Source organism: Augochlora pura, chromosome 10 (assembly GCF_028453695.1).
Source record: "Augochlora pura isolate Apur16 chromosome 10, APUR_v2.2.1, whole genome shotgun sequence".
Classification (NCBI taxonomy): domain Eukaryota; kingdom Metazoa; phylum Arthropoda; class Insecta; order Hymenoptera; family Halictidae; genus Augochlora; species Augochlora pura.
This window is the reverse complement of record NC_135781.1, coordinates 16,473,402-16,488,114: the sequence shown is the minus strand read 5'-3', so window position 1 is coordinate 16,488,114 and position 14,713 is coordinate 16,473,402. Positions and strand designations below refer to the sequence as shown.

The 14,713-nt window shown below is 42.4% G+C and overlaps 1 protein-coding gene across 1 annotated transcript; it reads left to right on the top strand.

The window, feature by feature from the left end:
• The first annotated feature begins 255 nt into the window (after positions 1–255).
• On the top strand, positions 256–12,313 carry LOC144475958 (uncharacterized). The gene is made up of 5 exons (XM_078192422.1): positions 256–736; positions 1,654–1,710; positions 1,824–1,928; positions 2,977–3,680; positions 6,160–12,313. Exons 1-5 carry the CDS (start codon positions 652–654, stop codon positions 6,943–6,945), a joined length of 1,737 nt encoding a protein of 578 aa, XP_078048548.1. The 5' UTR covers positions 256–651; the 3' UTR covers positions 6,946–12,313.
• The last annotated feature ends 2,400 nt before the right edge of the window (positions 12,314–14,713 follow it).

Sequence of the window (14,713 nt, the reverse complement as noted above, 5' to 3'; positions counted from 1 at the left end):
TGTACCTTATAGAACAGAAAGTTGCCATTTCGCCACAATGAATATAAGAATCGAAAGAGATCACGGTGAAAACAGTGTTGATTAGCCGAAAAGAATTTTGAAATTTTCAATCCACCTGCTGAGCGGCGTACAACAGCCAATAGGATGCGACAACGAGGCACGACACAGTCCAGGAAGTCGCGGCATTTGATTGGATCGCCGCGCCAGTTGCGCACGAGTAATGCACGTCGGTGACGTCACGGTCAGTCTGTCCAATGCAGCGGCGAGAATCTCAGTAATAACCGTGCGTGCGTGCGGTACGCTGAAGCGTGTTACTCGTACTTGGGTGTACAGGCGAGCAAGAGGCGACATAAAAAAAGAAACGAAATACATATATATCTCGATCCGTTCCGGAGATGTTTCCCGACAGGGTTATGCTAGACGGGAATCGCGTACGGTAGCTTTTTTCTCCATTCATTAGACGGGACGCGTAATTCATTAAAGGGGCTAAATGTGTCCGAGAAATCGGCGTGTCGAGGGAAAGGCAGACGACTGCACGCGATCCGCCGTACCTGACAGTCCACGCGGCCCGGTCCCCAAAACACTTTCGCCTCGCTATATACACATAAGAAATCGCATCGTGTTTCATTCACAACGCGAGCGCCACTGGCAATGTCGGGAAGTGACAGCCCAACATTCTTTCACGGCCAGCCCTGGTCCAGCTGGATCGAAAGAATCGGACGAGACAAGCCGTTGAGTAAGTGCGCTGCAATAATCATCGAGAAGCTCGTTCGTTCGTTCGCTGTCGCTGGCCGGAACGCGACAACGGCGAGCGTCCAGCTACGGTCTACCTAACCTCAACTTCGATGCTCCTTTGTTCGCGGACTTGACGCACGGCCCGTCACGTTACCGTGTTTGCCCCCCTCGCTTCGTTTTATCTACAGAAAAAATGTCGCCAATAATCGGCCGACGATGTTGATCGCAATCTAGATCCGCGATCGAGCGACGCGAGCCTCGTCGCATCCCTTTTTCCTTGACACTTATGTAATTCAGAAACAGAATACTGACCATGAAAAACAAACGGCCCGCAAACGGTCTGACATGGATCGCCCGTTCGATCCACCGGTTTAACGATCACGAGCGGACGCGATCACTGATCCTATTGCCCTTGAATTATTTACGCATATGTACACTATTACTGTTGTATTTGTTATATTCGGCCTTTCTGTCTCTTTCATCACTTGATTTGAAAAATTTTGTGGAAAGATTGTGCATGTAAGAAATGTAAACATAATAAATGCTGTTTACCCAGAAATTTGTGTTTTTTATTTCATGTTTTGCTGTTATAAATGACAAAGTTGAATGAAAGCAGGATTTCAGAGAAAGAATTTGATAGATTTAATACTAGCAATGTCATAGAGTTAGTTACACTCCATTCTGATGTTGTATTTATGAATGTAGTGAAAGAGATTTAAACCCATTCATTTGAGTAAAGAGCTAGATGTAATTTCTTTTTCCTAATTTCTTTTTCTTGTAATTGTATGCTGATGGTGTACATATTAAATTAATGAGATATGTATTATATACTTTAAGCAATTTTTAAATAAAGTATATTTATATCATGCAATGTATGTTGTATTATCTATACCATAAGAGCATTCGGTTTTGTTTCAGGTGATGACGAAGGAGAAAGTCAACACTCCACCTCTGTTACACGCCTTGCTGCAGAAGGTAGAGATTTTTTAATATTTATATTATACTGTTTTAGTTCAGTATTATGAATATAAGATAGTCACACACTCACAACTTACAACTCTCCTATAATAAGGTACTTTTTGTTCCAGACATTGATTTATATGGATTCTGTCCAGAAAGAGACACTTTTTACACTGTTGTATGTGAAACATGTCATGCCATAGTCAAACCACAAGCCCTTATTCAGCATATGGGTATGTTATTTAATTACATTATTCCTTATGTTAGTTCTGATACCTAATCAGATCTTCCATTTTACAAGAGATTATTATAATTTTAAATATACATTCCGAATCAACTGGAATAGGAACATGGTTAGATGGATACGTTCTCATTAACTATTAAAATTTGTGTTCTAATAGAGAATCGCCTAAATAGGATATTATGAAGCGCTTTTATGCAGCATGCTAAATATATTGACTCATCGCATCATGATATTGATTAATAAAAACTGTGCGAGGTATACAGCAAATCTTATGAGCTCAAAAAAGAAATATAGATAAGCAACACACATTTCTATACACTTGTAATATAGTAAAATGCTTCAGAAAATAGTCAACAAGAATTTTTTTAGTAAAAGATATATTTTTTTTTTAAATGTGGGAGAATATTAATAGTAAAAAAAGATATTTTAAGCAGTAATTTAATTCCGATTTAATAAGGAACTATGAAAATATGTTTTGCATTTACTTATACATGTGAATTCTATTAAAAAGTGTATAAACTTTGCTCCAACATTTCCAAGTGGGCTACTAAAGATGCCAATAACTCGTTGAATATTGATGTAACAACGAATCATACCAAAAATGCATAAAAATCGGCATGTACCAGACTTTCCTTCTAACTACATTAAGGCAATATATGAACTCAGCTTTGAGTAAGGAGATTGCCGGGGTCACATTTGACCCACAATATATTTTCCATCTTTTACGTTACAAAATAAACTTTATGTATCAATGTTGTTTATTTTACATGATATTATTTTGCAGTATAGATTTCGTGATTCATCCTTTCTTAAAAAATGCCAAAGTAATACGAGGAAAACTTGAAGCAGCAAAAGAAAATTGTATGCAATTTCAGCACTAGCATTACAGTCAGTTTTCCGAGTATTTCCATCGGCGTTAGTTATAAATTCGCAGGTGACGAAGCTCCCAGCTTCCACCGGGCCGAGAGGTCAAAACATTTAATGTTTCGGTCTTACCGACTCGGATATTCTAAACGTAGCTCGATATTCTGCCACAGAAAGTCGTCATCCTTCCGGCACGGTCACTTTCCCGCCTCCTTCCACCCCGGCCGTAAAGCCTCCTGTGAAAACGCCGTATTGCAAGGTGTCGAAGCTGAAGAAGGCGCAGCAGCCGTCGCAGATCACCACCGGGAACAAGATCAACCACACGAGCGTGAAACGGGCTGGAGAGCAGCCGATAGTGCCTACGAGCTTGACGGCGCCGTTGCCGGTCGCTTCGTCGCCTCGATCACCGCTCGAGTCGCTTCCGGTGCAGACGGCGAACTCGATCGGATCGGTGGTGTCCTCGAGTCCTGTAAAAAGTCCGGGAACAGCGGGCCAACCTCGCCGGAAGAGGCTCAAAACAGACCGGTCGTTGCTCAAGGACCGCGAGTACGATCCGGATCGGCACTGTGGGGTCTGGAACGAAGAGACCGGTAAACCCTGCACCAGGTCGCTCACCTGCAAGGCGCACACGGTCTCGTTGCGACGGACGGTCGTCGGCCGCAGCAAAACCTTCGACAAGCTTCTCGCGGAGCACCGGGCCTCGAAGGAGGTGCCGAATAGGCCGGCGAAAGTGACTGTCACCGGCACCGTCACCGTCTCCTCGGCCACCTCCAATCTCAACCCTCTGACACCCAACACCCCCGGCTTAACTGCCGAAACGGAAGCACCCAGTTCACCACCTGTTCTCTCGCTGCCAGACACGTATCCACTGCCAAAGGTAAGAGCCATCGATCAACCTAGCCTACAGCTGTCTCTGTTGCATCCGTGGTCTGATCACCGTGTGATCTGTTGTTTTTTTTCGCGAAGTGCAATCGTCTTCTCTAACTGCCTTGCGCAATAGGGTATACGCTCATGATAATTGCAGTTTGCTAGTACTTTGAACTTGTGTTTTATTGAAATACGGTTCAGTGAATTATCGATCCTTTCGCTGTAGAGGAAAATTTTATAGGAACACTGAAAACATTTGTAACTTTTGAAAGATTGATTAGTTCACTTTTTGTTTGTTAATCGATTCACACTGAATATTAATAACACCGAATTTGTAGAATCTGACTATTTCATAGCTTGTAGAAATCTAATGATTCGGATCTTTGGTAATTACGAATGTTTACACTGCTATTTCATACATAAGATGGTTAGTCTAGCTCATTGTTTAATTAATTCAATTACATTTCACGAGGTTGAAAATAATCAAATGAATTTCTCGATGTAGATACAAGTTTAATGACTGCAAAATGCTAGGTATCTATGGGAATGATTAATACGTTTCAATACAATGACGCGTGCAGCGAAAGGATTGAAATCTTGATAATTTAATTCTTACGCCATTCAAATTTTCCGTAATTTGTATACTGCAAAAGAAACGAAAGTTCCTCTGTTTTCCATTCGCTTTAGCAAAAATAATTTTCTCCAATCCAGCAATATCTCTCGTTTATGCTTTTGTGAGAATTTCAATTCACAGGACGAATATAGTTTGATCAGATTACGTTGCGGATTATCCTGTTCCTTTCATTGATTTCTTTCTCTCGATAATAAGCATCTCTCTGTGATCGTGTATTTGTGACAGTGATTGCATGATCTGGTAATGTTGGATTCTTATGCGTTGTGTGTACATTTTCCGTTAACGACGAGGCACATCGTCCATTGTCCAGTTCATTATTTAATTAAATTTACCATTCCATCGATGTTTCAATCGTATTTTGTCAAACACACAATTCGTCGTATTTACCTGTAACAGATATTTGTTAATTAGTCGGGAGTGGAATTGAAAACAGATTCGTTTGTTTTCATAGATATGTCGAAACAATAGGCATGCAATTTGATCATGCGATTGTCCGGATTCTGAATTTTCAGAATGGAAATGTCCAACGGCTTTGGAAAGCTTAAAAGTGTAGAAAAAGCTGGTTAAAGTTATGTCACCGTGGAGAATCTCGCGAAGCCTGACGAGTTGCGAAAATTTTATGAGCGAACGGGAGAGGCTTTCCTTCGTTTGCTCGTTTAACTGAGTTAGATTCGAAACATAATGGTTGCGAATCGAGCATACGTCTATCGTCGGATTGAATTCCGTGGCGTCTTTAAGAAATGTACGAATCTCATCGTGGCCGTAATATTCACCGGCTCCACGAACACATCGAGATATCGATCGCTTCGATACCGCCAGCATAGAAAGTAGATCTCGGTGGACAACAGGTGGCACGGTAAATCAGCAAATTGTGCAAATCAAAATTTAGTCGAGCCATGACGTCGTGCAGTCGACCAGAACGCCGTCAATAGACTGCGACTTTTTTGCAAATTCTCAATTTTTTAAACAAATTTCAAGAAGTATTGTTAGACTTTGATTATCAAAGTCCTGGAATTGTAATAATGCTTTCGGGATGGCCGTTGCAATTTGTGAAATCAGATGCGAAACGGTTGCAATATCATTCGCCCTTTGCACTCTGCTGTCCCCTTCGAAAGGACATCGCAAACCTGATCAGCAACTTGTGTACCCCTTTTCAGGTTGAAGCAACTATTTTCGACGCGATAACATTTTACCTTTTATTTGAATCATTATTGCTTGTCAAATAGATGATGGTCTGAAATAACTCAGCGAGTGCAAAGAATTAGACATAGTGGAAATCGAGCTCGAAAATTTATGACTGATATACATATATATATTACTTAAATATATAAATAAAAATATATGTATAATTTACGGCTTTTCTTATCTCGAGGCTCGATTCAAATAATCACAGTCATTCCGAAGGTGTGAATTCAGTTCCAGGACTTCACTCAACATGGTAATGAGCTTTAACTAAATAAAGATTTCTAGTAATCAGGTATCAGTCAGAACCCAATTTCGATATCCTTCATAGTTTTCGTAGATCTCTTAAGACGCGCTAAACGGAAGAGAAACTGAATCTAGTCGAAGAGTTAAACGAAAATAATGAAAAGTATGTTAGACGAGCGTCGCTGACAAACATGGATCGATCGACCCAGACGAGTCAGCTGCGACAGCAGATCGAGCAAGAAGGGTGTCGGTTGATACCTGTTTTCTGTTTTTGTTATTGCAGGCTGTTGATTTGCTTTATCGGTGTCTGGCCCCGCATGGCTCCACTAAACCTGTAAGGCATGGTTTCTTTTGGGCAGTTAAACGCCAACACCTCGTAAGGGCTCTACAATTTTTATTGCGAGTCGCCAACGATTCTCTTTTTTAGACTAAGCTCGAAGAGGACTTCGCCAACGAGGAGCTGAGGAGCCTGGAATCGTCGATAGTGAACTCGACCGGTTCCTCGCAGTCTAGTTCGATGATGGGTCCGATATCGGTGGTGCTGCCATCGCTCTCGCCATTGCCCGCTACCAACGAGGAGTCCTCGTCGTCGGTCGCCACCTTGATACCGAGCACAACATCCCCGGCGATACCAGTAGTGCCAACAACACTGCCAACTACCTGCACACAACCACCGTTGGTCACGACCGTTCTGGAGGCAGAGACGCCGGTCGAGATCGATCCGGAGACGGCCACGACCATCTACTCGCCGGTCTACAAGGAGAAGTCGCAGTTGGTCGTGCAGTTGCCACGATCGAACAACATCGTCCATTCGCCGTTGTCCAGGAGCTACCAGGTGCAAGCCTCGATGCCGAGCCTGATATTCGAACCGATGGAGCAGCTAGAGCAACTGGAACAACTGGAGCAACTGGAGCAGTTGGAGCAACTGGAGCAGCTAGAACAGCAACAACAACACCCGCCTCAAATCAATGGCAAGAGACTGAACCACGCGACACACCTGAGCCCTGTGAATCAACGACAACCGAAGAGGACCAAGCACGATTACCAACAGGACTTGTCTACGGCGATACAGGTCGAGGCCACGACTGCGTCTTCGCCCTATCCCCATTTCGGGGACATATCTTGGTCGAACTGTCACCCGGAGCCACTGGCGGTCAGCCGGTGGCTCCGTATCTCGTCCAGCCGTAAGCAGTACAACTTTAATATTCACTGACATACGACCCCACCCACTCCGGGCTGAGGACCGCGCGCCCTGGGCGTTTATCTCTACCTCCTGTTACGTTCGACATCCTATTTTACATGGTCGTCATCGCCGCCGTCGAGCTGCTAGGTCCGAGGCCCGTCGAGATTGGGGCAAGTCTTGATGTACGGATGAAATTGATGTCAGCATGCGCACGGTGGAATGCGCGGCTAATGTCTCTCGAATCGCGAAATCGTTCGCTGCATGAAATTACGCCCCGAGACCGGAGCCTAGATGTTCTTCTTACGCACGTGTCGCCTGCGAATACGACGCGTGTACCTTACGTCGCGATCGTTCTCGCGAAACTTTTCACAAACTGGATTATTTTGGACCGCGCTGTGGGAAATTAGAAAACTTAATTCGATTAGTTCCGAGAGAACAGGCTTCGCGATGGGAATGTTGCTTTTCGTAATTTACTACGAATCGATCTTTGTTGTTTGCTGCGAGCTTCACGCTCGCGACTCCAATCTTTTCGAGTTCGCGTTTTATCGCAAAACATTCCTCGGGTTCTCCTATCGACGCGCGATTTCGTAGCGAACGTCGTACGGAAACGTCGTCGTTATCCTTGAATGACTGGCATCTTGTATCAATGATGCTACTCGTTGCAACAGGGTGATCCAGAATTCGTGGTCTGTCCGGACGAGCGCGATCCACTCGCGAATCGAACGAGTTTCAAGCGTTTTTATTAATTTAATATTTATCGTTCCCTTAAAGTTAGAGTTGTATTATTTAATTGATGTGTGTCGGCGACGGCCGACATCAACCCGTAGCAGTGACGAACGTCGGATGCAACATTATTTCGCAATCCGAGGTCGACAAGTTTGTGATCCACAAACGACGAGTAGAATTAATCGAATTTTCTTAATTATTTATTTATCTTTTTAACAGATATATTGGTTGATCAAATTTCGGTCCGTACCACGTGTTTTGCGCCACCCTGTATTCTTACCGTGCGAAGTCGAGTGCCGCGACAATAGTGTATCCTCTCAGAGTATTACATCACCAAGTAGCTCAGGCTACCGACTGACAAATTCATTTTCGCGACGCAGATCTTTTTACCGAAATCATCACAGTATCACCCGTCATTCTTTCAACTTAACGTCAGAGCGAAATGCGGCGAAGACGATGGAGTAGCGATTTGGATGTCCTCACTAATCGATCCGTTTCGCGCCGACCAAGACTATATCCGTTGATAATAAACGCGATGATATTATAATTTTTTTATAAGCAACTAGATTCTTAAACGGCGAAAACTGAAAGCAATTCGTTTGCGTTGTCCTTTTCGAATGCAACTATATCGCACGGTGGTTATACATATATCATATATTACGAGCACGCTACAAAATTATTTTCCAAAGTGCTAATTTCAGTTTGTACCTTACTTCTCGTGTTTTTCAATTGTTTACGATTTTAAAATTCAACAAGCAACACTACAACATTTGGATGAGTAGCTAACAAAGGAAAAAGGGCAAACAGGTTTGTGCTACGCCACAGAACAAAACCATCTAGAAATTTTGTTAAGTTCCTAAGAAAGTGTGATAGTTCTTCGGTATATTGCTCTGATCCTAAGTTGAAACGATGATTCGGTCGTCGGTAATGGCATAATAGAATAGGTGAACCGTTCGAGGTTACGAATCATGCGTTTGCAGGGTAGACTTGTACCTTATTACGTCGTCACCGTTGACCATATGGTTTCTTACTCGGGATAGGTTCGGTTCTTGTTGCATTTGATTCCGCAGTCTGATCCGGGACAGGGTCGCTAGCGTTTGCGACAGTTAGCCGTGATCTTCGTTCTCGGAAGGTACGATAAATCGGTAGAATATCGAATCCCGTGTACAGGTTCGTCGGATTCGTGTATAGTACGTCGACGATTCGCAAATTACCGTTGCTAGTGTGTGCTCGGCAACCCTGCCGAACGCATTTCGGAGACGTTACTTTTATTGTAAATACAGATAACAGAGAACCATAGGGATCATTGTCGTGTAAATAGCCCAATAGTCAAACAGAGTCGCGTTGGACTGATCGGACGGAAGGAAGTCTCGCGCGGACGAAAGAGTATGCCGAATATGCGAGATCAGGATGGAAATCTGCGAACGTGCAGCTATTTTTATACAATCGCGAAGAGATCATACCACGACGAATCAAATAGAAAGATTTTAATCCGTTAACGAGAAGTAGCCGCTTCGAGAATGGTCTTCACGATCTTATCCTGAAAATTAATGTAGAATTCGTAGAGTTCGCTCGGTGTAATTTTTTAATGAAATTTCTAATTTGCTTTGTGACATAGTACTCGATTCGTCTGAAGTGAATTTTCCACGGGTGTACGACTGGTTTTCCTCATCTCTCCCCGACCCGAGGTATCTTTGTCGCTGCAAGGAAAGGTTATCTTAAAGAGGATATTCTAAAAGATGCATACTCCGAAGTCTCAGTGGTAATTGGCCACTTTGAATAAAAATGCACGGTCGCGGTTTTCATCCGGTTCTCCTGCGCCGAGATGTAGCCTTTGGAACTCATGCTTCATGATTCGGTACGCGAACGGATGGTCTCGCCTGTACATACGTATATCATAGTATACATACATATATACATATATTTTTTTTATCGATCAACGATCTCTTCAATATTTTTACGTATACATATATAAATACTATTATAAATAGCCGCATACACTCGGTGCGCACCGTCGTTAATATTTCGTTTCCCCACGGTTCTCTCCGCTTCTGTTCGCCACGTGTACATTGTATCTAACAGTTCGATGTGTTTAGCGATCAATTAAGTTCCCGTGCCACGACGATTTAGTTTTTCGTTCCCTTAGGATGATAACCGTGTTCCGTTCCGGCGCCATTCGTGTCTCTCGGAGAGCTCGCAAAATTGCACGGGCATTGTCTCGCCGGGGTAGAGCAGGCGATATTAATTAACGGTAACTGTCCCTCGACGTGCAGGGTGCCTTTGAACTGCAAGCGACGAACTGTTTCCGGTACTCGTTGATAAGAATGGAAAATCCTCGAGCAGAACACGGATCGTAAGCACATCGTTTCGCGAAATTTCGGTATCTTTATCTTCGTAATTGAAAGGAGTCTAGTTCGGTTTGACCTCTGCTAATGAACTATATAAGGATCAATTAACACGTGTCTTCGATAGGGTCAAACTTATGACGATATATAAACAAATTAGTACTTTCTCGACCAGCGCCACAATGAAGAAAAGTAAATTAGCTCTGCGCGTGTGGTCGTATGAAACTTCAATTTGTAGTATGAATTTCTAACCCTCCTATGACAATATTCTCAATCGTATATTAATTAAGAATAATTGGCTTTTCATGAAATTGATATTCTTGTTCGTATATTAGTTCGTATATGGAATAATTTGATATTGATGAAATTTTGTAGATTTTTGTTGGAAACATCGGTAACGGGTGTGTAATATTATAATCAGATATGTAGAAGGGGATAAAATTATTGTACATGTCCGAACAATTTTGATTATTGCGATGACGAATCTTTTTTGACGATTGACTTTCGTATTTACGTAAAAGGATAGAGACTGCGATTCTCGACATAGAGAATTAGTTTAGTTTGAAGTCTCGTGTTCGACAATGAAAAATTTATAAATAGGTAAATGTAGTATTTCGGAAACGATTTGTTTGTCGGTCCTTGCTTACCGAGCTTCCACGTTGTTGTTAGTAAATTTTATTAGCCTATTCTATTAGCTCGTGGTTCAAAAACACTCTGCACATTTGCACGGCACGTACACGGTCACATACACACCACACATACATATACTTATCCGAGACAATTATTTATTTTTGTAACAGTGTCAACATCTTGATTTTTGTCGCGTGCCGCCTGTTTTTTTCCAGCGTGCCGCGACAGGTGGCATCTGTATCTATATACATGTATGCATAATACACACACATATATATACACGCAAACATACACATACACACGGACTTCTTATCATAGATTGTGATATTTAACTAATTAATAATTAGCAAAGATAATTCTAAATCGTGCGAGTGCGCCAGTGGGAGACTAGGCGGCCCACCCAACTCTTAAAAAACGAAAAAAATCGGAAAACTCAAAGTCGTTCGATTCCGCGATTTTCGAGCGAGGTGAGCATAAAGTAGATACAAAAAAATATACGGAGAGGAAATCGCTCGCGTTAATTTCGGCCGCGCGTTCGATAATACCGTGTAAACGTTTTTTCAATCATGTATCGTTGAGTTTCAAATCTCGCGAGCATCATTTCGCAGGATGATTGTGTTTTATCGATGCATGTGGACGAGAACCGATGGAATAGAGCGAAACGTATGCAGCGAATCACCTAACTCGGGACTCTCGTGAATTGTTTGACGTGTAACAAAATAATTCGAGCAAAAGTCAGATTCCACATTAGTTTGCCGTAATTAATCAATTTATGTTTCTGTAAATTAATTTAAAAGAGCAAACGATATTTCTGTTCTTTCTTAATAATACTATGGAACTGGCGACAAAAAGTACAGTCTATTGAGTTTGCACATTTACGTCTGTAAATTGCACATCAAATCACAGATTAATTAGCGATTGGAAAGCTGCGCGATATTATTGATCTTCTAAACTGTCACGTAAACGTGCAAAACATAATAAGCTTCGATAAGATCATTACAATTTCAATGTTTCGCTGAGCATTCTTACCAATCAACAGCGTAGATATTATATTACCCCTTGTTTTATATCTTGCGAGATTCTCATGGGAAATCTACGTTCGTTGTAAGTTCGCACTTACTCCGAAGGTTGTTACGATGGTATTATAAAGCAGGGTGTATCCTAATTTAGGATATCCTAAAATGAAGTTTCATGCCTCTCTGTGAAATAAATATGTCCAATCGATCGACTAAAAATATTTCTTTCTCTAAAGATAACGTGACTTTTGCTAGGATTTCTTTTTTAGGCGGGAACGGTTTGCGAGCGATTCGTTACGAGTTTAGGTGACTCAACCACGTGCGAATGAATTGAAACGCGTTAGAAAATGAATTGTTAAGAACGAAAGGACGTGGAGAAGTGTCGCATTGAGCCAAGTTTCCGTTTTCGCCGCGCTGTATAAACGATACGCTGTAAGAACGTTATTAATCGCTATTCTGAGGCGAGAAGATCGGTTCATATCGGTCCAGAATCGATGACACGGTTCGGTGATCGTGTCGCAAGCGAGATAACGGATTCGTCGATCGATGGAAATCGTGGAACGACTCACTTCACTCTCATCGACCATATAAACGACTACTTCGCCTTACGATTTAATAGCCATAAAATTTCGCCTTAATGATAAACTAGTGACTGTAGGAACCGTCTAGACACACTCGGGGTGAATCAACCGGATCCATCGATCGATCGATCCGCGTTCGAAGCAAAGAGAAGAGGTAGCAATAATTTAGGTTGATACGGCTAATTAAAACCGCTAATTCCACGAGTGGGAATCAAAATCCCGGACCGATACACTGAATCGCTTTCGGTGACATCACTGATAACCCTCTCGGCTACCTGAAACCGTGATAATTTGTACATAAATCGCGTAAGCAATTTACCCGCGTACCTATGATAACGACAAATTCTATATAAGTATATATTATATATATACGTATATAAATATAAACTATTGAAGTTGAAGGTAGTGAGCATAAGCGAAATCGCCTGCGTCGAAAGCTCTAAATCTCTATACGTTCGCACGAGCCTCTATGTACTTGCGCTGTATCCGGAAACTATGCAGGCGCTAACAAAAGTGGGAACTGATGCAGAATGCGGATCCAAAAGTTACCACGGACCTCTTCTTCCTAAGCGATCCTTTACAAATTTTAATTAATTTCGCTCGCCAGTTCGAGGCTGTTTCTCGAAAAAAGATTTCGCCTTTTAAGTAGACGAGTATTGAGATGGGAATCTGCTTTCGAAAAATGAAACGTAATTGAAAAAGGTGTGTAATTACTCATTTTGCCATTTTGGTTTGAAATAGAAAGCAGTAGTTGCCATCTTATCGGACGAGAAATAATAGAACATTTGACATTGGCGTAGAAATTCATTGTATAGGACGAAATATTCGCATTCTATATCAGAACAAAAAACCTACTACACCCACCACAGGCTTTATTGTGGTACGCGTTAGGTGGAGCGTGTATAGTGAGTTTCCAGCGACACTGACGATGCGATACTGTATTTTTTGCCAAATCAAAGAGATTTCACTATCCGCAGGAATCCACTAGTGACACCTTGACTGCCGATTTGACGCATACCAAATTAATTTGACTATCGACGTTAGTTCGAGAAAATGTTACCAGAAAGATAGAATACATTGCTCCATTAAAAATGAGGGGAAAAGTATTAGCAAAATGATTCACCTCATCATTGACTAATGGAACAGTGTAACAAGCGCAAGATGGACAAATGCAGATTGATCGAAATCACAAGCGAAAATTGCGTACAGTGATTACTCTCAGGTCTCAACTGTGTTTGTTACAGCAATTTCGGCACAGAGACACATATTTAGCTCCGAATCGATAGCCCACTCGCCATATTATGTAGCTACCGCGCAACAGTCAAAGTGTTTCTTGCTTTGTGGAAGACATTCGGGTGTATATCTCTAACTAATTGGTACACCTAGCACCTCATGGCCCTACCGTTCGGTATCTGACAGTGTCCCTGGCAATCGCTATATCAGTTCCATCGAGCACAAGCGAGCATCTTCTGTACATAATAAGTGCCCTGTGCATGCTGCGACAGGCGAAATACTGCGCGCATGCACGATACACGTGTACGGTCATTTCTATACGGTTGTACGTACCGCACGGTGTTCCAGTGTTCATCGGTCGATATTTCTTTTGCGCGAGCACCGAGCAAGTCTCGTTGCGGTCGGGTGACGTAGCATCTCGCAACGATAACAATAATGGTATCGAACGTCGGGCAGTCGATTAATTAGCCAATAGATTTTCACTCGAACCGGAGACCGACCCTCGAAACGCAGACGTACGATCTGGAAATCCGATGATTAGCCGCCGTCTTGATCTACAAGAAATAATATCATTAAAAACAATATAATTAATTGTAAATTACAAGCAATTGCGCAAATATGGTTAACCGTGTTACGCGGTGATCGTCGAGGGGAAAGATTCGCTTCGTCTGTCAATGATTTCGTTGCGTTGAAATCAGGTTTCCGGTGAGGATTCGATCGACTGATTGGTCGATGGTCTCGAGACCGATTCGATCGGAAACGTGTCACGATCATTCGGAGAAACATTGTTTTTTATTCGCAGAGCAATAATAGATAGTCATGTGCTGAGCGATCGCGCAGCAATAATTTTGTCGGACTCGCGTCCGAATCATATCCACCACCGCTTCGTTCGACACGAGCATCGTCTCCACGAACAAACCAACACAACGCGAAACTTCTTTTCCTCTTCCCCGATTTTTCGTTTCACTTTTACTTTCGATCGAGGCGACGTTCGCCTTTCCCGTTCGATTTCCCTGAACCGACCGAGAACTCGGCACACCATCGGTGTCAGCCGTTTCCTCTCGTTCTCATCGTGTCGTTAATGAATCCGCGTGAAACTGCGGTGCACCGAACGGTGTTTGGATAGCATAAGACTGAGTACGCTTACGAAAGAATGGAGACGACGGTGAATTGTATATTTTACGGAGAATTTGCAACTGATGGCCTATGCTTGGTGAACTGGACGCAGATAATTCGAATTTAATCAAAGGCAGAGGAATAGTTTTTA